The 23,749-nt window shown below is 44.8% G+C and overlaps 1 protein-coding gene across 2 annotated transcripts in view; it reads left to right on the forward strand.

Annotated features, from left to right (window-relative positions):
* NEDD4L (NEDD4 like E3 ubiquitin protein ligase) overlaps positions 1–23,749 on the forward strand; it is a 310,671-nt gene that overhangs the window by 86,653 nt on the left and 200,269 nt on the right. For both annotated transcript variants that reach the window (XM_079783553.1, XM_079783552.1), the window contains exon 2: positions 17,572–17,645. In XM_079783553.1, coding sequence (XP_079639679.1) covers positions 17,572–17,645 — 74 coding nt within the window. The remainder of the gene's footprint in view (positions 1–17,571; positions 17,646–23,749) is intronic.

A 23,749-nucleotide genomic window follows, 5' to 3' on the forward strand; every position in this document is an offset into this window, starting at 1 on the left:
GGATTAAAACAAAGAAACAAAAAAACCTTAGCATTTTCATTTCTTGTTTTCTTTTTCCCTCCGAAAGTGTTCTGTTAGAAGTAACAACATTTGTAATTTCACTTCTGGCACTGCTTAGTTATAAATAGCTTTTGAAGCAGCAGACACCCACATGGTAATTGACATTGTTTTGTAGTTTGAAAAACTAGAAAACTTGACTTTGATCGTTTTAAATAAAAAAAATCAAAGTACTGTGATGAAATCCTTTAGTTGTATGTATTTCTATGGAAACTGAAAAAAAAAAAAACACACAACACACACTTAATAACCACTGTCTATTTTGCTTCTTAAAAAATTCATGATTCAAAACACAAGGCAAAATTCCAGTAAGCTAGGAAATAAATTTTTTCAGTTGCTCTCTCATTAATGAGTTGTTGATGAGTTATGGCTTTGTAATAAAATGGCATTGCTGGATAACGAGGCTCCGCTGAAATGTTACATCTGATAAGGCACATTTGCACATTTTAAGAAAGTGAAGTTACAGGAGCAGTGATTCTGTCCAAGATCAATACATCTGGCACACTTGTCTCCTTTTACATGTGGAGCCATTGACCATGAACATTATCCATCCTGACACCTGGTAGATAAGTTAGAAATGATCATCACTCCTGCTTTGCCGCTGGCTTTCCGCCCGAGATGATAGGAGGGGAGGGAGGAGTTGGGAAGAGATTCAAAGTAAGGGGTTGCGTTGTGGACCTCTGGCCATGAACGGTTGCACAAGTCTCATTATTCTTGTCACCCCAGTATCTTCTGTCCAGTGGTTGATGTCAGCAGCTCTCTCAGGTTTGTGGCACTGGGCGTTGTGGCTTCTGGAAGTTTCTAACGGGGCAGCTCAATTTTGCTCGCAGTTTTTCCCTCGGGGAGGTTTGTCTCGATGTTCTGGTTCTAGCTGGTGATTTTGCTTTTCTGTGTTGATTGAGTTTAGTTTTTGTGCAGCACTCGAGCGAACTTCAGCCACTCCTTGAACCAGTGACCGCTTGCACTTTCTTGGATAATCCTGCCCTTGTGTTATTTCTTAGAGTGGTTCCAGCGAGCAGCCCATCGTAGACGAAGTGTTGCTGTTCTTCAAAGGGGAATTTTAAACCTCTCATATGGGGTCAGTTAGTCACCATAAACCCTTTTAGGAATAAGATGTAGAATAAGAATAACAACAAACAGACCTTCCCCTCTCCCCTCCAGAATACTGTTAACACATGCTCTTACTTCGTTTCTATTGGTTATTTCATTCACGGTGTTTTGAAAGTGGCTGCAAACAAGGAAGCACTCTAATTTCTGAATACTCTTGTGTTTCGCAGTGAGGTAGGTGGGGATTGTAATGATCATTCCTGGGTTTTGTCTTGGTGAAGTTACATAATTTACCTAGTGAAAGTGTGTGATCTTGCATGAATCATCTTAGCCTGAGTTCTTGGCTCCTCAGGTGCAGGTCTTCAGAGTCAGGAAGGGACATTGGAGACCATCTGGTTCATTTTCCTGCCCCTGGTGATATTTCTGGCAGGTGGCAGGCCCTTGCTCTCACGCTGGTTCTAACTGGCCCGCTCGCTGCCTCGGGAGGCCACCTGGCTTTGTGTTTGACCAGAGTTAATGACTGGAAGTTTCTTCCCCTCAATAAGGCCCAGCTGCCTCCCTTGGCGTTCACTCCTTGGGTTGAGGTTTGCCCTCTGCAACCTCCTACCATAAAATGACTTTCCTTCGGCCACACCACCTCCCTTCCCACAGAAAGAATCTTTGGGTGTTTTGCTGCTGTTGTTGTTTTGTTTTGTTTTGTTTTTTGTGTGTGTTTTTCTTAACAAACATTAGGTCAAACATGCCTAAGTCTTCATGTGATGTCTGTCTGTTTATTAACTATGCTGTTACTTAAAAACAAATGTTTTGAGTTAATGCATTTAAATGGTTTTAAATTAAAAACACAAAGAATGCAACAGACTGAGGATTCTCAGAGGGAAGTGGGGAGGAGGAGATGAAAGAGATCAACCAAAGAACTCATATGCATAACCCATGGACATAGACAACATTGGGAAGAGGATGGGAGTGGGGAGGAGAGGGGGGTCAATGGGGGAAAAAAGGGGACATCTGTAATACTTTAAACAATAAAGATAAATGAAAAAGAAACAACAAAGAAGACTGTGCAGTGAAACATCTCAGTGTGTGTGTGTGTGTGTGTGTGTGTGTGTGTGTGTGTGTCTCACACACCTCTGACCCTACCAACTAGTTCCTGTCCTCAGTCAGCCAGTGATGGCAGTTTCTTGGGTCTTTACCGAGTTTCCCTTACACACATGCAGACAGATATTTGCGTGTGTACACATACACACCTCTCCTTTCTGTCCTTTTTCTATAAAGGATGGCATACCCTACAAAGTGCCCTCCACCTAGCCCAGTGGTCAGCAAACTCATTAGTCAACAGAGCCAAATATCAACAGTACAACGATTGAAATTTCTTTTGAGAGCCAAATTTTTTAAAGTTAAACTATATAGGTAGGTACATTGTAATTAACTAGAGGCCTGGTGCACGAAATTCATGCACTGGGTGTGTGTGTGTGTGGGGGGGGGTGGTGTCCCTCAGTCCAGCCTGCACCCTCTCCAATCTGGGACCCCTTGAGGGATGTCTGACTGCCCGTTTAGGCCCGATCCCGGTAGGATCAGGCTTAAACGGGCAGTCGGACATCCTTCTCACAATCCAGGACTGCTGGCTCCCAACTGCTCACCTGCCTGTCAGCCTGATCACCCCCTAACCACTCCCCTGCCAGCCTGATTGATGCCTAACTGCTCCCCTGCCAGCCTGTTTTCCCCTAACTGCTCTCCCCTGCAGGTCTGGTCACCCCCAACTGCCCTCCCCTGCTGGCCTGATCGCCCACAACTGCTCTCCCTTGCAGGCCTGGTCCCTTCCAACTGCCTTCCCCTGTTAGTCATCTTGTGGTGGCCATCTTGTGTCCACATGGGAGCAGGATATTTGACCACATGGGGGCAGCCATCTTGTGTGTTGGAGTGATGGTCAATTTGCATATTATTCTTTTATTAGATAGGATTAGATAGGATAGAGGCCTGGTGCACGGGTGGGGGCTGGCTGGTTTTCCCTGAAGGGTGTCCTCCCTTGGGACGTGGGGCGGCCTGGGTGAGGGGCCTGTGGTGGTTTGCAGGCCAGCCACACACCCCGGTGACCCAAGCAGAGGCCCTGGTATCTGGGATTTATTTATCTTCTACAATTGAAACTTTGTAGCCTTAAGCAGAGGCCAAGGCAGGCCAGGGCTGCAGAAGCTTGGCTTCCTCCATCGCCGGGGGCAACCCTAGCCTCCTGCTCTCTCCAGCTCCGTGGCTGCTGCCATTTTTGTTGGGATTTATTTATCTTCTATAATTGAAACTTTGTAGCCTGGAGTGGAGGCCTGGGCCGGCCAGGGTGTGTGGAAAGCTTGGCTTCCTCCATCGCCAGGGAAACTCAAGCCTCCCTCCTGCTCTCTCTGTGGCTGCAGCCATCTTGGTTGGGTTAATTTGCATACTCACCCCTGATTGGCTGGTAGGCGTGGCTTTGTGAGTGTAACGGAGTGATGGTTAATTTGCATATTACTCTTTTATTATATAGGATTAGGGTACTCCTAAGCTGGCCTTTGCTACAAACTCAAGGGGCCAAAGAGCCGCATGTGGCTCGCGAGCGACAGTTTGCTGACCACTGACCTAGCCTTTTCATGGAACCATGTGTCTTGGATTTTTAAACCTGTATGTAGAGAACATCCTTATTTTTTCTGATGGTTGCTCAGTGTTCTATTGTTTGGATTTTGTCCTATTGGCTTAAAAAACAAAGCAAAATAACCACCTCCTTCCTAAGCCTTGCCACTTGGATCTGAACATAATGCTGGCCCAGGGCACAGTCTGATGACAGTTCCTGCTCTGGACTTTGAATAGTGCAAGTGGTTTACACTGTCTGAAAGTTGAATCATACTGAGCTCAAGATAAAATACAACCCCAAAGGCCCTGCCCCCTCTCCTTTTGACGCTTTCTCATCTTGTACCTTCCATCCTGCCTTGTGGACTCTGGCACCAAGTACTCAGAGCCCTAGAAAACTCCGTCATGTGGGATTTGGCCAATCACCCATTATGGTGAAATCTTTTTGGATTCTGCTCCAGTCATCTGACATTTTATCCAGTTGTGTATGTCAACTACCAATTGGATTAGCCTGCCATCAATATCCCCATCCACATTTTCCTGGCTCACAGTGTTGCCCTCGAGGAAGCTAACCAGAAAGCCCCGTGAGACCTCCCTGGAGTTTTCTAATGACTGTACTTTGGATAGGAATTGGCAAGTGGGCACAACCGAGTCCTGCTTAACTTTAGTATCAGTTCACCTTCACGTCTTCACCTTGTCTGGAATAGTGATTTTCAGCTGGTGTGCTGCAAAAGTTTTTAAAACATGCAGTACGTGACTATTGAGTCAGGGGCACTGACCTCTTTTCCCTTTGATTGTCAAATAAAATAATTATGACAACCAACACCACAGTCGCCACCTGGTGTGAACGCCCTGTCTTGAACCATAAATATGTAGGTCATCTAATAGAGTTATATCTTATTGGTCACATCCCATAATAAGGTTGCATCCAATTGGTTAATTCTTGGTACAAGAAATCCTTATATACAAGTATAGGTGCCTGATTTTTAAAAAGTCACTTTGAAGCAAAAAAGGTAGATAATTGCTATTATTATTACTTCTTTTATAAGTCAATCAAAAGTACACCTTCTTTTGTTAAAGCACCAAAAATATATTTTTGGGGTGTTGCAGAATTTTAATAATTAGTTTATGTGTGCCATGAGATGAAAAATGCTGAAAATTGCTGGTCTAGAAAAATAAAACCAAGTTTGGCCAAAGTCTTTATACACTAATATGCAGATTCTCTGGGGCCATTAATCTTGTCCGAAAAGGAAATTAGTTTGCATGTTTTATTTCGCAAACCTTAGCTATTGATTGTTTTTCTTTTCTAAATGCTCACAAAATACTTAGTAACTCACTCTCAAACTTTGCCTTGGTTTGATGTCATTTGTGCACTTGGACATTCACTCTTCCTGAATCATTTGAGTGCCCTGCTCTTTGCTGGTCTAGGAAAACAGTGCTCAGCAAGCTAACAGATTACTTTGTGGTTCTCCACCATGAGCAGTTGCACTGGATCCATTGATCTTGTCTCTGGTCCCCACCCTCGGAGAGCTCCGTGGTTGCGCGTGAGAGCTAATTTGAAAAGCTACAACGATAAAGGGCAGAAGGGGAAATACAGGGTACTATGGGCGCTTCTTGCAGGAGGATGTAACTAGTCCAGGAGCCCTAGAAAGACATTTAAGCTGACCCTTGAAGGACAAGAAGGAGATGGGAGCAAAAATATTACAGCAAATTGGTTTTGGTAGAGGGAAAAATTGCTATAAGCCCAGTCTATATAATTAACATTATGGTCAGCTTTTTTTTTTTCTTTCAAAGTTGGGACATTTGCCCATCTGTGATGTCTTGAATTCCTGAGTTACCTGTCAGGTTCTCTGAGCCACTGTGGCATGTGATGTGGTCGAATGAGTTGTAGAGCCTGGATGTTCCTGGCACCATCCCATCCCTGTGTTTCGGAGCTTGGTTCTCCTAATTGTCTTCTTCCAATAGAGACTTAGGTACTCTAGTGTGGTCAGGAAGGCTTTGAGCCATAGCCCAAGTGTGGATAGTTATTTTACAAGATCTTGAGACCTATACAGGAATTAGAAACAGTTACCTTCTGAGGATTAAGCTAGTAGCAAATACGGTATTCGTGGGAGCAAACCAAGAAATTGTCTGCAACTGTGTGGCTGAAGAGTTTGGGAACATCCCCAGTCCCAATGCTGGTGACTTGGGTGTGATCTCCAGGAGGCAGGGTTGGAATTTGGTTGCCATCAGTGAAAGGAAACCAGTTAGGTCAGAGCCTAGGGATGAGGGAGTCGGGGGGTCTGGCGTGCAGGAAATGGAAACCTAGACAGGCTTCTGTTTGGTACTGTTCTGTGGACTTGGGAAGCAGTGGGGGGAGTCATCCTGTTGTAGAGATGAGCACAACTAAGCCCCCGTGCTTAGTACACACTCACCTTGTAGCCTTCCAGTCCTACATAATAAAAGGCTAATAGGCAAATGACCGAATGGTGGAATGACTGGTCACTATGATGCGTGCTGACCACCAGGGGGCAGACACTCAATGCAGGAGCAGCCCCCTGATGGTCATTGTGCTCCCACAGGGGGAGCGCCGCTCAGCCAGAAGCTGGGCTCACCGCTGGTGAGCACAGCGTCAGTGGTGGGAGCCTCTCCTTCCTCCGTGGCAAAGCTATGGATGTCCTACTGACGGCTTAGGCCCACTAAGCATTCAGTCAGACATCCCCCCAGGGCTCCCAGACTGCGAGAGGGCACAGGCCAGGCTGAGGGGAACACCCCCCCCCAAGTGCACGAATTTCGTGCACTCGGCCTCTAGTTGATTATAATTTGCATCTGTTCAACTTGCCCACAGAGTAAAGGTGCCAGTTATTGGTCCTGAGCCTCAGTCATGCACGGGGCATTTTCTCATTGTGAAATCTAACGCTCGACACTGGGATGAGTTATCAGCTTTGTTCACCTGTGTCTTCTCTAAGATGCTGGGGGCCCTTGGCACACTGACAGAAGTCACGCTTCTGATCCCACTTGATGAGATTCAGATCCAGGATCACAGAGTTCGCCCGGGAACATCTTCCTGGCAACCCTTGCTGCGTCCTGACGCTTAGCTCTCTTCCAGTTCCTTCTAGTCAAACTACACATTTGACCCAGAAACCCAGACTTGACTTTATTGCGGGAGGTCAGAGTCAGGAGGGCCATGAAAAATGGAAAATTTTAGATCTTGAACTATGATTTGTGGCTTTCAACAAAGTGCCATTGTTTATTATGATCGTTTTTAGAACTAAGAATACAGGATAATTCTTGTCTTAGTGATCTTAGAGGAATTTAAAAACGTTTCCTGTCTCATGATTAAAAATTTGAAACAAAAGAATCATTGATAAATGGATTCTTTGAAAACCTTTTACATGGAGTTTTACCAATTCTTCTGGTAAAAAGAGAATTTTTAATTAGTGGAAGAGAGTGATTATGTCCTTTGAGCTGGGACTCTTGCCAGCTCATTCATTTCATGGACACCGCTCAATGGCACCTTTTTCTCCTCTCTCCATAATTACTATGGATTCTTGGCATTCGAACATTTAACACTTTTAATTGAGAGCCACTCTAAAAATATGCATCATGGCATGTTACATGTGAGGCCCTTGGGGGTCCACATGCCACTTATATGCGACTGATCATAGCCACCACTCACTGCTAACTCCTCAACCTACCACCAACCCCGAAGCCCACCTGCACCCCCGTTTCTTCTTTAGGGGCATATTTTCCAGGTGAAATGATGTGGAATGGTGATACCAGCAGAAAACTCAGGATGACTACCTGGAATGCCATGGCTCTGCTTTATGCCAAAGTCAGCAACAAAGACATCTAATGTTGTCACTGAAAGAAAGAAATGTGAGACTAGCACTTTAAGGCATGGGTCAAAACAGTATTTGGTTGTAGGGGGAGGGGGGAGGGTTTGAGAGAAACTTGCATGATTCAGTACCAGCCGTGCGGAATGGGCACAGCAAGTCCTCATTTAAGCCATCTATAGGTTCTTGGAACTGCCACAAAACGAAGTATAACAGCCAATTTACCATAGACTAGCTGATAGAAACAGGAGTTAAGTTCCTAGGACATCTCATCAACGTTAAAATGAAACGGCGTCAAATGAAAGTGTTATTCGAGGATCGGCTATAATTAGAATCGACAGAAATCTTATGGGAGCTCCTTTGGGCCTGGTTCGTCTTCACTCCACGGGGCTCCCTCTAGATAGTTTTCCAGATGGTTGGTCACTCCCATTTCTCAACTGTTCTCTGTTATCTGAGTTTAGTTCCCTTTCCTACCAGCCCTGTCCCTCCTGATATTTTCCAGTATGTCTATAATTCTCTCAAAAGGGCCAAGAATACTTTTTCTGTGAATACTGTGTGAGATTCACAGAAAAAAGCAACCTTGTTACGAGGTTGTCCTCTACTGGGCTAGGCTAAAACTCCCAGATCTTTATCCTATTCTGTTAAGCCACCATCACCACTAGTCTTTTATTTGTATAGTGAGTTTTAAGCTGTCTTGATGCAGGAAGACTGTACCACACTTGACTATATTTGCTTAATTAGATTTTACAGATATTGATTTATAGACACTCAATTTGCATGCATGCCAGTCTTTAATATTTCAGAGGAAACCTTGACCTTGGAACCTGATTGCAGTACAACCTGCCTCAGAGGTTATTCAGATCCACCGCATTCCTGCATGTTACATGTGAGGTAGTGCCCTGGAGCCGCACCATCCACTGGGCCCTTCTGTGACTGTAGAAATGTCCTCTAGCTGTGCTGACCAGTGCAGCAGCCACTAGACGTGTGTGGCTATTGGGCACTGGAAATGTGACTAGTGTTACCAAGGAAGTGGATTTTAATCTTAATGACATATTTAAATTAAATTTAGCCTCATGTAGCTAGTGGCTACCATATTGGACAGTGCAGGCTTAGAGTTCAGTTGAGAAGATAAGACTTCCCTGCAAGGAAAAGAGACTACTGTGATTTATTACTTAGTAAGGGCCCACGTAAATGGCTGGTCTGAAGGAAGGCCCAGAGGAAGGCGCCGGGCTCCCAGGCTGGGTGTCCATTTCTGACCTCTGGACCGAGCTCCGGTTTCTGACTTCTAACTGCCCTTTGGACATCGCTACCTGCACATGGGGAAGATGACCTTCGATCAAGAAACCCAGCTTCTTTTCTTTCCCATAGCCTCGGACCCACTCTTCTTGCTTTATTTTCTATCATCTAAGATCACCAGCCTCCACTCAGACCGAAACTGGAGATGTGAGTTGCTGTCTTCTCCTTTGCCTTGCAGAGCAGAGCCAGTCTGTCCCGAGCCGTTCTGCTCCCCCAGGAATAGCTTTGGAACGATTCCCGGCTCTTCCATCTGCCAGACAGTGAGCCGACCGTGGGTCCCCGCCCTCCTCTCTCTGGATTTACTCCCTTCCGTCTGCTCTTTGCTCATGTCATCAGTGAGCCCGCCACTCACCTGCTTAGCTGCGTGTGTCCTTCACAGCCCAGAGGACGCGTCCAGGCCCGGGCAGCTCTTCCCCTCACCCACCTCCAGCACTCTGACCATCCCCATGTCCAGGTGCCCGATTGTCTCAAAGGTTGTTCCTCCCCTTTCCTCGTTCCTCAAGGCCTGGCTCAAATGCCTGCTCATCTGGGGCTTTCCTCAACGTTCTGCTCCATTTCCCTCCCCACACCCGCCTCGCAGGTACATTAATTTCTTCCTCGTCTAAGTTCCCAGAATCCACCCATTGCTGTTATTAAACTCACTGTGTCATTCTTGTAATTACTTGTGTGTGTGTATGCTCTGATAACACAGCACACACATTCCTGTGGGCTTGGACTCTTGTCTTATTGACTCCTTATTCCTCGTACTGCCTTCGGCACAGAGGAGGCACTTCTGGTGGAAGGACTGCATGGACCTGAGCTGACCATTGGGGAGAATGGGTGCTGTACGGGAAAGCACAGGGAAGAAGGGGATTGTGTCGCCGTGAGGAGCACAGGTACTTTGGGAATAGAGCAGGTTGTGGTGAGTCGTCAATGCCAGGCCGAGGAGTTTCAGTCTGATCCGTTGGTCCCCGGGGAGGTCCCACTGGTGCAGTGGAGGAGAGACATTTTAGAAAGATTCGTCCTGGCTGGGTAGCTCAGCTGGTTAGAGCACCGTCCTGTTACACCGGTCTGGGTCTGTGGATTTGATCTCTGGTCAGGGCACATACAAGAATAAACCAATGAATGCAAAAATAAGTGGAACAACAAATCAGTCTCTCTAATGTTATCATCATTGTTTCTAGAATTAAAAAAAATTTATACTTAAGGTCATGTAGCCTAAAGTTTCTGGAGTTGCTTCAGTTTCAAATGTTACTGTACTTACAAGGCATCAGGTGCCAAACTTCTTAAAGATAATACAAACACTGTACTTATATTGAGCATGTTACCACGTTCTGTTAATTCTGCCTTTAAAATGCCATGCTTTTTATTTTTTAATCCTGACCCGAGGATATGTTTTTATTGATTTTAGGAGAGAGAGAAACAAGGATTGGTTGCCTCCCATATGCACTCTGACCAAACCCCCAACCTGGGTATGTGCCCTGACTGAGAATTGAACCTGCAACCATTTTTGGTGTACAGGATGACTCTTCAAAAATTTTATTGATTGATTTGAGAGAGAAAGAAAGAGAGAACAAGCCACAATGCCTCTATTGCCTAATCTTCAAAGTCATGCACTCTCACCTCCATATTCTGTTTTTTAAAAATGATTTTATTGATTTTAGAGGGAGGAAGAGAAGGAGAGAGAGAGAGAGAGAGAGAGAGAGAGAGAGAGAGAGAGAGAATCATCGATCAGCTGCCTCCTGCATGCCCCTTATAGAGGATCGAGACCGCAACCCAGGTATGTGCCCTGACCAGGAATTGAAGCGTGACCTCCTGGTTCAAAGGTGGGTGCTCAACCACTGAGCCACACTGGCCAGGCTTTTGTTTATTAGAAAGAATTCCCTAAATCCCAGGTGAGGGAGGAATATTAAGCCCCACCTCTTGAAAGAAGATTATAAATGTGTAGACATTTTAAAACCACACAACATAATTTCTGAAACTTAGTCACCTTGACCATTAAAATTAAGATTTTCTAGAAGTTCATCTTTTACTTCTTCCCCTTTGTTAACTTTTCCACGTGATATATTAATAGCCATGATCTAGTAAAGGTTGAATCCTATGTTTCTGCAAATTTTTTCCTGGAATTAATGTTCTTGGGACTTGCTCATTTAGAATAACCGTGTTGGTCTGACAGTGGTGGACAGCACCAGTGGATGGTTCTGTGGGCTGGGCTGTTTGCTGCCGTCGGTATCAGCTGAGCTTGAGCTGGATGTGTTTTCCATCCTACATCTTTGTTCTCACCATACACATCCTATGTCTCTATTCCACCCCTGTGTTTTAGGTATATTTTATTTTTTATTTTATTTTTTTTATTGATTTCAGAGAGGAAGGAAGAGGGAGAGAGAGATAGAAACATCCATGATGAGAGAGAATCATGGATCGGTTGCCTCCTGCAAGTCCCCCTTTGGGGATCGAGCCCACAACCTGGGCATGTGCCCTTGACCAGAACCGAAACTGGGACCTTTCAGTTCGCAGGCCGATGCTCTATCCACTGAGCCAAACTGGCTAGGGCTGTTTTAGGTATATTTTAGGTATGTGTATATCTAATCTCCACAGTTGATTGTAAGCCCCTTGGGCTGAGAAGAATGTGCCTTGTTCAGTTTGGGGACCGTCCCTTTTTGCCTGCACAATGCTTGAATGTCATTTTTGTTGAATGTGTCATTAGAAGGCCAAAGTGGAGAACTGAGTGATAAAAGTGAAGAGAGGGGTCCGCCATGTAAAGTGGGAGAACCCATCAAGAGAGTGAAGAGGGGCAAGGTGTAGAGGTTGGGAATTGGGATGGAAAGGACAGGATATAGCAAGGGTGGGCGATGATGAGAATGTAGGATGAGGTTGGGGGATATGATAGTGCAGGATATTTTAAAAATGTGTGGAACAGTGCCCAGCCGGAGTGGCTCAGCGATTGAGCATCACCCATGCACCAAGAGGTCTCTGATTCAATTCCTGATTAAGGCTCAGGGCTTGGTTGCAGGCTTGATCCCCAGTAGGGGGTGTGTAGCAGACAGCCAATTGGTGTCTCTCTCTCTCCCTCTCCCTTTCCCTTTCCCTCTATCTAAAAGTAAATAAAAACATGTTTTTAAAAAAGGATTTTCAGTTGAAAAAAAAGTATGGATCAGAATTTTGTTTCATAGTTGGGCCAAGAGCAGGGAGGACTGGGAAGATTAACAATATCTACTGTGTAGCAGGCACAGTGTGGACATGTGTATAAAAAATAATGACCACCTCTTTAAACCCAGGGAGTGCTTAATGTGAGCCTGCAAGTGTTATGGATAATAGCTAGAAGTATAAATATAAGGTAGACTGTGGAAGGTAAATACATAAATTGATTTAGGGGAGAAGGATCAAGATGTTCAAGTCCCTGACTTAGGACGTCCTTGTCCATGTGGACATCTGGTATATGCGACACCTAGGGTCACAGTGGATCCCCGTGTGGAAAGAACACTGTTTCCCAGGCGAGATATCACTTTTTTGAGGGGTCGGGGGGGGGGGGGGGGGAGATCAGCTGCCATTGTGAAGAATAAGGGATCAAACATAAAAAGTTACCTTCTCAAGGTACATCCAAGGAGAAAAGGTAAATTCGAGTATCTTGTTTTGAGTTGGAACTTGAGATTTATTTTGCCATAGGAACAGTTGGATAGATTGTGCAACAGGCTTTGTGGATAGGCATGAGAATCTGGTAACCTTTTATACACAGTCTATGTGAACAGGCTGTCTTACAAATGAGCCTTCAGGATACCACCTAGGTGGGACTTCCTCTATGCCATTCATTTATGGCGTGGGCACCTTACCTTGTTTTATGACTTGATGAAGAATTAGAAAACTCAGTAGAAAAGAAAAGCACATGTCAGGTGCATAGGATCATCCCTGTTACTCAGTAACAGTGCAAAACGGAGTCATAGTAACAGCAAGAGACACTGAAATCATGAGGATGCCTGTGGTCATTCAGCCTCACCTCTTCTGTGCTGTGCTTTCTCTGTGTTGTACCTTCTATCTCCGAATAATATTTCCAGTGTCATAAGCCACCTTAGTTAAATATTTATCTCCTGGACTCATAACTAGGGACCAAAATGTCATCTGTAGGTTTTATGAAAGTAATAAAATGCTTCAGAAAATACAGTTGCTCGGCTTGGGGCCCACAGCAATTAGTCACACACCTGGTCATGTGTTTCCTTACAGAATGACGATGGCTGCTTATCTGTATGCAAGCTTGTTATTTGGAGGAAACAAAGATAAGATGTTTTTGCTGTATGTCTGAATCCCATTTATAAAAACTATTTTTATAGAGTAACATTCTCTTTCCTGCTCCCTGCCCTTAACTTCAGAGAGAAGTAAATTTGCTGCAACAGGTGCTTTTAAATAGTAAGTGCTCAATAAAGCCTCTCTCTCTCTCTCCCTTTCATCTCCAAGCTATTGCCTACAGTTATATAAGAGAACCCTGTTCACGTCTTCTGAATATATAGCTCTATACCTTTGTGAGTTGGCTAAAATATAACTTGTAGGTTTGTTTTTCTCATGACAGGTTTATTCATTTTCAAAATACAAAGCCTGGATTTCTAAACCTGTGATTTTAATTTGTTCTTTTTTTCGTCTGTATTTTCTGAACTTCCTACAAAAATTTCTTTTCCAAACAAAAATAATGTTTCCGAAGGAAAAAAGCAGGTAAGCAAAAAGAAGTTATCCATTACCCAGAGGTAATTGCTATTGACATCATCCTTTCTGGGTCTTTTTCTGTGCAGGTAATTGATACTTATTTCAAAATGAGATTATGTTGACTATGATAAGTTAACAGTTTTCAGTGGGAATAAACAGTACAAGTCTATTTTCAGCTCACTGTCTGGGCAGAGTCAGTAGGTGATGGTGGAGGGAGCAGGTGGGGTGGGGGGATGCTCTGTTCTACTCACTCCCTTCCTGGAGTTTTCACTCCTTGGCCTCCAGGATCTTCTTCATTGAGCTGGAGGATGAGGAGAGAATGAAGGATGGTGAGTGGGAGGGGTCTATAGGCTGGTCTGGAAAATGCCCACATCATTTCTGTCCATGTCCTATTGGCCAGAACGTAGTCACATGACTGTGAGGAATGCTGGGAAATGTAGTTTAGTTGTGGGTTTACATGGAAAAGGGAGACATCTTATTGAACAACTTGCTGGTCTCTAAACTCATTTGTAGAAATCGTTGGAAACTTTTGTTTTAACCATATAGTTTATTTCAAACATTTCTTTGTATGCTAAATCTAATCACACCTCTATCCTATGCAAAGCTTACCATCTCTTGCCAGATCTCCTTTTAATTGGTCTCCCTTCTCTGTTTTTATTCCCTAAGAGTCCATTCTCCCAAAAACCCAAAGTGGTCTTTCAAAAACTTCAAATTTTGTCACTCCCCTACTTGAAACTTTCCAAGGGGGCATTGCGGAAATGGGGTGTGTTGGAATAATGCCCACCCTCTGTCAGGTGAGGCTGGCCTCGCATCTCTGGCTCCACCGTGCCATGCTTGCTCCCCCCCAGGCCTTGGGACTTGCTGGCACCCCTGCATGACCTGCCCTCCCCCTGACCACCCTTCATCTCCTTCAGGTTTCAGCTCAAATGTCTCCTCTCCAAAGAGGCCTTTTCTGACCACCAGTTATAAATAGCCACCCCTTTCCCTCTACTTAGTTGCTTATATTTAACTGTCATCAAAGCACTTACCAGTCTCAGAAATTACCCTGCTTGTTTGTTTGTGTTGTGTATTTATATTCTGTCAGTCTGTCTTCTAGATTGTGGGTTCCTCGAGGCTGGAACTCCATCTTGCTCACATCCGTACCCCCCAGGTCATGAGTCTGGCACACGATGGTGGGAAGTTAGTAAATACTTGTGGAATGAATGAAGGTTGTTGCAGATTCACACATATTTCTAATGATTATACTGTAGCCCATTGCACTGAATTGCTATAAACAGTTAGTTGTCCACTTTAGCGGGATTTTTAGATTTCTTTCACTTAAAAAAATGCTGTGAGGACTGTCCTGTTAGCTAGTATTTTTGGTTTGTGTTTAGTACATATCTGTGCTTATTTTCTTAGGATTGATTCCTAAGTGAGGATTTGTTTAGTGAAAGGGTATGTGTACAAAAGTTTAAGTGCTCAATAAAGCACTTAAAATTATTACCATTCTATATTTCCATGTGGCCTGCAGATTCTCCTGACTTGTTTGCTGATATAGTTGAGAGCTCTTATATAATGCACTCTCAGTAACTCTAGGATGTGGGACGGGTAGGGTGAGGTGTTTTCTCCGTATTGTATCCCTAGATATTAGAACTGGTGCTCATGCTTACTAAATGAGTAAATCAGTTTTCGTAAAAATTTTAGTTATCCCTTTACTTACATTTATTTTTTATTCATTTATTAATGTTTGCTGATTTTAAAATGTATGCCTTTGGAAAGTAGCTCCATCCACCCAATATAAGAACACTCACCCAACATTAATGCGAACCTAAGGCAACCAGGTATCAGCTGGGCTTATCCTATTCCTTCAAACCCAGACAAGGTTCAGTCGAGCTCCTACCCAGTTTGTGTAAAGTGTAGGACACTGCCCAGAATTTCTGAGAATTCCAAGGGGTACGAGACAAAGAGATCATTTCTTACCAGAATTCTTGTTTTCTGATGTGACTGGTGACTACATCTTGTTTTCCATCCTAAACGCAGTCCCTTCTTTTTCTCCCCCAAATTAGTCCCAAGTGCAAGGCTAGGTGTGGAAACTGACCTGCTGCTCGGCCTGAGTCGGTTATCAGGAGTTACTGCTTAGCAGGGAGACAGAGACAATCCATTCCCTGTCCTCCATTTCTCCTTCTGAATGATTCCTCACTGCATCTCAAGTAAAGTCTTCAACCCTTTAGTTGGCAGGCAAGGATTTCGTTTTAACCCAAGGTTCTCAGTTTATATGCTATGACACTAGTGGGCCGTAAACGTTTCCCAGGTGTGCTGTGAACCCTACACAGGTGTGTTGCCAAATTGGGATGGATGTGTGAAAAATACTTTCACGGTGACACTCCTTGACTGAGTTGACCATGGGAGATGCCTGCTGTGAGAGACAGAACAGCGCCAGATATTACCCTCGATAACATCTGCGCTGAGAAGGGATCCTTGACAAGGGCCCGTGAGGTGAGTGTGTAAGAGCAAGGCCAGGGCAGTCAATCCGGCAGTTACAGGAACAGAGGGAGGAGCACAGGACCCGGGGCTTTGATAAACACTTGGGGACACTCTGATATGTAGTAGTGATTCCTGACTTGTCTTAATCCTTTCGTGAAGGCTGCCAAACACACTCTATCCTGTCAGACATGAGTGCAGGCCTCGTTCGCAAGTGATCGTAAGCGCACACAGGTTGAGAAGCTTCTCTGAACCACACTGGTGCCCTGCTATGTCTGTGTGTGAGCAGCCTTGTGTCAGGCTGGATGGTGGGAGAGTGGTTGAATGGCTGGAAGAATCCTGGGACATAAATGATATTGCGCTGGGTCTGATGGCACCTATGCCTGTTTGATCCGGTGGCTGATTGACAAAGCTTCAGTCTCCTGGTCTCTTCATGTTTTATTTCTCCTTTTCTGCTTTTATTCCCTTTCACATGACATGATCTACATAATCATTTAGGTTTTCTTTTCCTGCCTAGGTTTTTAGGGAAATGAATTTCATAGTACTTCTCTCTTCCTCCTTAGTGCTTGTGTCCCAAAGGGCTTCATCTCTAGCGCCCCCCCCTCCCCCGCCCGCCACCACTCTTTTTTGATAACTTTCCACGGACTTTTAGTTGTAACTACCAACTCTACATGAATAACTCCCAGGTCTATCCCAGACTAGACATCTCTCTCATTTATCAATTTATTTTTTTCCAACTGGTTGTTTCATAGGCTCCTTGAATTCAACTTAACCCTCTATTTTAATTTATGTTAACACTTACTAATAGTGACCCAAACTAGAAACCTGAGAGTTATCCTGGACTTCTGCCTGCCACCTCCTCCTGAGCATGCCCATCTTTTCTGAATGTCTTAGCCTTAACTACTTCTCCCACCCACGCCCTTTGGCAGGTGTCATCACGGGGTCCTGTGCCGTTGGTCTTCTTGTCACTGAGCAGACCACAAGCATGTTCATGCCTGTATTTCAAGGTCTAGCTCAATGCCAGATGCATAGGAGCTGCTTGGAAAATGTTGGAATGAATGCATGAATAAGCAGGCGAATGAATGAGTGATTTCTGAGATGATTTGGGAAGATTTCCATTTAGGATGGTCTTTTTACCGGAACTGAGGAATTCTGTTTGCTTGCCAGCACTGACATTCTGAAACCATAATGTTGAAGAACTATTTTACCACATGAAATTCCTTTCTATCTCAGGCCACTCATACAAATACACACCCCCCAAAGGAGGGATTATTTACTAAATTTATGGTACCTTGTTGCATTTGGGCATTTATCTAGGTGGTTTCATGTGTACGGTTGTATTCTTGGCACAACTGGGAAATCCTTCCTATCAGTGCAAACATAATTGATCTGCATGACCTAGTTTGAATCAAACTTGTGCTCAGTTCATCTGGATGCTCTGAACTGCTAGGGTCGTCAGAATTTTGAGCTGGAATGTAGCTTTTTGAACTTCAGTGTAGGGAGCAGCAGCCTATGCTTGAATTGGTTTGCTCTGTATTTCAGTTCTGGCCTGAAGAGGAATCCTTGACTGCATATTGGGTGAGAGTGCGATCCATTGAAGTCCATTATTTTAATTTTGTTTTTCCCCCTCCAACAGGGAGAATCGCGTGTTCTGAGAGTGAAGGTTGTTTCTGGAATTGATCTCGCCAAAAAAGACATCTTTGGAGCCAGGTATGTTGACTTTATTTTGTAGTCTTTTTTGGCTTGCTAACCTTAAGCACTGTTCTGTTCAGGCAGCAGGATCACCTGGAGGCCTTCATCCAACAGAGATTGCTGGGTACCCCTGCCAATTCTGATCGAGTCAGGGATGCTGAAGTGCTTGTCCAGGGACCACAGTTTGCGCCAGGGCCTAGACCTTGTACCACAACGGTGGTCAGCAGGCTAGTCTTTCCAATGGATTGACTTCATGAGGAAATTGATTCTGAAGTTTCTGGTTTTTTGCAGTGGAAAAATACAGTTTGGGAATAAGTCTGTGCTTATTTTAATATATTACTTAAAAAATATTCCTAGTTTAGGGAAGAATGCAAGTGTCATTCTGTTCCTCAGAAACCTGCATAATTCCTTGGCATAGACAGTCTGAATGAAGAGATTTGGTAATTTGGAGGCATTTGGTGACTTCTGGCAGGGAAACAGCCGATCTTTCTGGTGTCTCAGCTTTTTTTTTATTTAGAGTTTTGCACCCGATATTCATGTGGGATCTTTTTGTTCCTGTTGGCCCTCTGCAGTGTGTTGCGTTACGTGTTACACTGGTAGCAGAGTGAGGTTAGAGCCACTGGGGACAGCATTGGAACTAGATTTTGAAGAACAAAGACCTTTTGAACTTCAGACATAGAAGAGACATTAGCTGTCCCAGTCCAGCTTTCCTGTCCTGTGGTTGACAAAGCTTAACCCTTTGTACGCCATAAGCATCTATAGACGCAAGTGGCGGATTTTTTAAATTCAATTCAAAATATCGTGGTGTGTGGGGATGGTTTCCGTTTTGGACGCGTGGCAGTTAACTGGTTAAGTCCAGAAAGCTTGCTGCTGGCCCGGGGCACATAAGCTGGGAGTGCCAGAACAGTGACTTGCCCCTGCCCTGGCGTTCTTTCACGTTGGATACCCTGTGGGGTTTCACCACGAGCGCAGGGTGGCTGCTGCCGCAGTCCCCTCATTACAGCACTGGATCATCTGCAAGTGCCCTGCACTGTCCCCTTAGTGACCCTCTGGTTTTGGGGCCTCAGCCTGACACAGAAGGCCTCTCTCCTTTTCCTGCCCGGCACTGAAAACTCACCATTCTCTAAATCTGCCATGTCGCCTTTGCTTATGTTTTCCCCTCGGCATGGAGTCTCCTCACATCCTTTCTGGCACGACTCACTCCTGGGCCAGTGCAGGTGGCAGGCAGCACCCCTCCTGAGCTCCCCACCGCCTGCCCCCATCAAATCCAGCCTGAAAGGACAAAACAACTCTGGTCCTTGGGCTGTGGTGGCTCCGTGAGCTTCCTCCTCCTCCCTCCAGCCCCCGCCTTAGCAGAGTTGGTTGGCTCAGAGGCTACAGCCCTTCTTATTCCTGTCATAAGCCCAGAGATCTTGGCACCTGGCAGTTTCCCAGTAAATGGCCTTGAATTCAATAAGTAGAATCTAATTAGGGGGGAGAGGGGCTGTGGCACAGGGTTGCCAGCTGAGGAAAGGCCACTCTTCCTAATTCTCACGGAGGTGCCATTAGCTTTTAAGGCATCTCCCTCACCCACAACCTGCCATCCTGGGCTCTCTTTAATTCTCACAAAGGCTCCCTGCAGACCAGGGAAGGAGGCCTGCCTAGGACATAAAAGGTGAGCACGGGAAAGGGAGGTGATGGCAAGAGCAAAGGATTCAGGGAGTCAGTAGATTGGCAGGTGCAGGTGATCTCCAATGGATGCTGATGTTTGTGCAAAATTATGATGTCAAACCCCACAGAAGGAACACACTGTCTTATGATGGTGCAATCAGAAACTGCTCCATTGGGTGCCTGAGGCCTGGCTGTGGCTGCAGTGGAAGGTCAAGACCCCTGGTCAGCTCGGCTGTCATTGCACACAGGGGAAGTGAGGCCTTGGTCAGGAACCTCACTGGCAGTTATGGGCAGGGTCAGCAGGACATCTGGACTTATGGGGGAACCTTCTAGACATGTTCTATTGTGGCAGGGATGAGTCCTGGTGTTTGGCCACAAAGAGGTGTACAGTTTGGGATAAATGAATCATGCTATCTTTCTTTAAAACATTTTTAAATTATAGTTGACATACAATATTATATTAGTTTCAGATGTACAACATTGTGATTTAGACACTTATATAACTTAGGAAGTATTCACTCCAGTAAGTCTAGTACCCATCTGACACCATACATAACTATTACAGTACTAGAGGCCCAATGCACGAAGATTCGTGCAAGAATGGGCCTTCCTTCCCCTGGCTGCAGGCATCGCCTTTGCTCCTGCCAGAGCCACCTTTCTGCCTTCCTCCTGCCCGGAGCTGCCTTTCTGCCTTCCCACGCTGCCCAGAGGCCCGGAGCTGCTGGGGTGGTACAGAACGCCTGTGACGAGGCAAGCGTCCCGCCCTGCCCCCGGGCTGCTCAGCACTTTGTGTATGCAAATTAACCCACCATCTTTGTTGGGTTAATTTGCATACCCACTCCTGATTGGCTGGTGGGCATCGCGAAGGTATGGTCCATTTGCATCTTTCTCTTTTATTAGTGTAGATTATTGACTATATTCCCTGCACTGTACTTTACATCCCTGTGGCTTTGTTGTGACTACCAATTTGTACTTTTAATACCTTTTTCACCCAGCTCCCCAACCCACTTCCCATCTGATAACCATTTGTTTTTCTGTATCTATGAGTTATTATTATTATTTTTTAGATCCTACATATAAGTGAAATCATATGGTATTTGTCTTTCTCTGTGTGACTTAGCATAATACTCTCTAGGTTCATCTATATTGTTAGAGATGACAAGATTTCATTCCTTTGTGATGGCTGAATAATATTACATTGTGTATATGTACAATATCTTTTTTATCCATTCATCTAACGATAAATAGGTTGCTTCCATAACTTGGCTATTGTAAATAATGCTGTAATGAACATAGAGGTGCGTACAGGTGTCTCAAAAATGTATACACACTGTAATAGCTGATAGCTCAGTTTTGAAAATGAAATGTATTTTAATAAACACTGCCTTTATATTTATTCAAAGTATGTGAATACATTTTTGGGGACACTCTATATATCTTTTCAAATTAGTGTTTTGGATTTTTCAGGTAAATACCCAGAAGTGGAATTGCTGGGACATAAGGTGATTCTATTTTTAATGTTTTGAGGATCTTCTATCTATTTTCCTTAGAATATGCTTTCTTAAAATGGGGTGTGAGAAGGAGGGGGCATGTTTATTGAGTGTATCGATGTGCCCGTCATGGTTTGAGCTATTTACGCAGGAGCTCATTTGATTCTGCCAACTGTTTTATGCAGCAGGTACTATTGTTCTCCCCACTTTGCCCATAAGGAAACTGAGATGTGAAAGATTAGCTACGTTGTAAAGTCTATGCCTCTAGTACGTTATGGAGCTGGGAATCGAGCGAGGCAGGAGTACAAGTTACTTTCAGGCTGTTTGGAGTGCTTCCAGGATAGCTGGCACAGGAGGGAATGTGACAGTGTCACTGACGCCGCCCACGCTCTGTGAGGAGGGTACTCACCTCCCTTTTCTAGGTGACAGTATTGAGGTTCAGGAGGATTGTCATCAGCCCGAGAAGAAGCAGCTCTTCTACAGTGAGTGCTGGAACGGAAAGATCCAGATGCATCAGTGTTCTTTCCAGTGGTAGGTTAATACTGTTCTTGAATGACAAAAGTCCAGCCTTGGATGGGCTGTTGGTCTAGATCAGTGGTCGGCAAACTCGTTAGTCAACAGAGCCAAATATCAACAGTACAACGATTGAAATTTCTTTTGAGAGAAAATTTTTTAAACTTAAACTTCTTCTAATGCCACTTCTTCAAAATAGACTCACTCGCCCAGGCCATGGTGTTTTGTGGAAGAGTCACACTCAAGGGGCCAAAGAGCTGCATGTGGCTCATGAGCCGCAGTTTGCCGACCACTGGTCTAGATGACTGTGCGGGTCCTTCTAAAACCTGAGATTTGATGACCAGGTTTTATTTTTTTAAGCAGATTTAAAGAACTGGCCATTGTATTTGATGGCAGCTGACCAACTTCTTAGACCTGTATCACCAGGCATTAGATTTAGAATAGCTGTACTTTGCTCTTTTTTTTTTTAACTTAGAATATCTGTTTGAGTTTCAAGCTTTATTCTTTTTCAGTTATGTTTGTATCTCAAGACGTTTAACCTTGTGCCTAAACAGTTAACTGAATAGGGTCATTTTAATACAAGTTTTTGACCTCCCCCCCCCACCCAGTTTTCCTGAATTATGAGCAGCCTTCATTTGAGGTGACTTAGGATGAATGCATTTGCGACAGTTAAGCTGCTCTTTCACATTGAGCAAGGCTGGCTACGACTCACCAACTCTAGAATTTCATGCAGAAGTTTCCAGGGCGCTCACTTCACAGTTGCTTCTTTATTTTGTATGTTGAGTTTTTAGCATCAAATTATACCTGGTTGGGTTGCTATCATTTTTTCTTTTGGCAGCTGGTGATTTGAAATTTAAAACACACACGGCCTCAAGGGCATTGGAGGGACAAAGCAAGAAGTCCCTCTGTAGTGAGCGATGGAGGCTGATGGAGGCTGCACGCCGCGAGGCAATGGCTCCGTGGCACCAGCTCGGCTCCGTGGCACCAGCTCGCCTCCATCCTGTCATCTAGATTTCAGTTGTTAACATTTTGCTGCATTTGCTTCATCTTTCTTTTCTTGCTGAAGTACTCAAAAATGAATTACAGACATTATGACATTTAGCCCCTAAATACTTCAGCCTGCATCTCTACAAAAACAAGAACATATTCCTATATAACCACAATACAATTTTCACTAAATGACCAATAATGGCATAATGGACTCTATTACCCAGCCCATTATCTGAGTTTCCCCAACTGCCCCTAAAATGCCTTTTACAATTGGGCTGTTTAAATGTGAATTCAATTGAGAATCTTGTATTGCATTTAGTTGGTAGGTCTCTTAAGACCCTGTTAATCTAGAGCAGTTGTCTCCCCCTTTTACATGATGTTGAACTGTCAGTAGGTTGTCTCACTCATCACATCTGATTTGTTTCTTGTGGTTTCATGTAATGGTCTCTTGTTTCTCCTGGGGTTCCTGTATATTTCAAGTTGGATCTGAAGCCTTGATCAAATTCAGTTTAAACACTGGGGACGGGAATGGGGATGCTGTCTGCTCAGGAGGGACACAATGTCTGGTCGTCCCTTAATCAGTGGTGCTGAACTTGACCCCTGGGTTAATGTGGGTTTGTCTGTTCCCTTCACTGTTAAGTTATATTCCCCCCCCCAGCAAGAAGTGGGTGAGGTGATGTTTTGGCTATCCACTACATACATGTCAATTTTAAATATTAATTTACTTTTTCTACCAAAGGATTAGAAGTTGTGGGTTTTTCCTCACCCTTTTTTGAAAACGTCGCACAGAATAAGTCTCCTTTGACTAATAGAGAACCCTCGAGACCTGAGAGTCCCTCACCAAGTTGGGAGCACTTCTAAGACACCCTGAGGCCAGAGTTGGCAAACTGTGGATCCCTAGAAACTAGACTGAACTGACAGGTGTTTATTTGGCCCATGGAGCCCTAAAACAGAAATCCTGAGCCAACATTTAGGAGATTTCATATGAAATATCCATATTCCCAGGTTTCTGGAAAATCTCAGCAATGTAGACACCCTGGGCCTGCGTCCATGCATGGTCACGTGGCCGGAGGTGTCTGCTGGATATGCCTTTTCTGTGGAGCTGGAGACCCCACACCTCCTGGGTCCATGTGGCCGCTTCCCCGACTGACATGGCCCTGAGGGGGAGGAGCGGGCATTTGGCTTTGACCCCTGCACTGGGTGGTATTTGGCTATGACCCCTGCATTGGGTGGCCTTTGGCTTTGACCCCTGCACTGGGTGGCCTTTGGCTTTGACCCCTGCACTGGGTGGTCTTTGGCTTTGACCCCTGCACTGGGTGGCCTTTGGCTTTGACCCCTGCACTGGGTGGCCTTTGGCTTTGACCCCTCACTGGGTGGCCTTTGGCTTGCAGAGCTGCTCTCTGTCCCCCCTTCCCTGCAGCACCCTCTCCCACTTAGGCTGGGCCGAGCACCTTCCTCTCTGCTGGGACAGTGTTCATG

Source organism: Cnephaeus nilssonii, assembly GCF_951640355.1.
Source record: "Cnephaeus nilssonii genome assembly, chromosome: 11".
NCBI lineage: Eukaryota > Metazoa > Chordata > Mammalia > Chiroptera > Vespertilionidae > Cnephaeus > Cnephaeus nilssonii.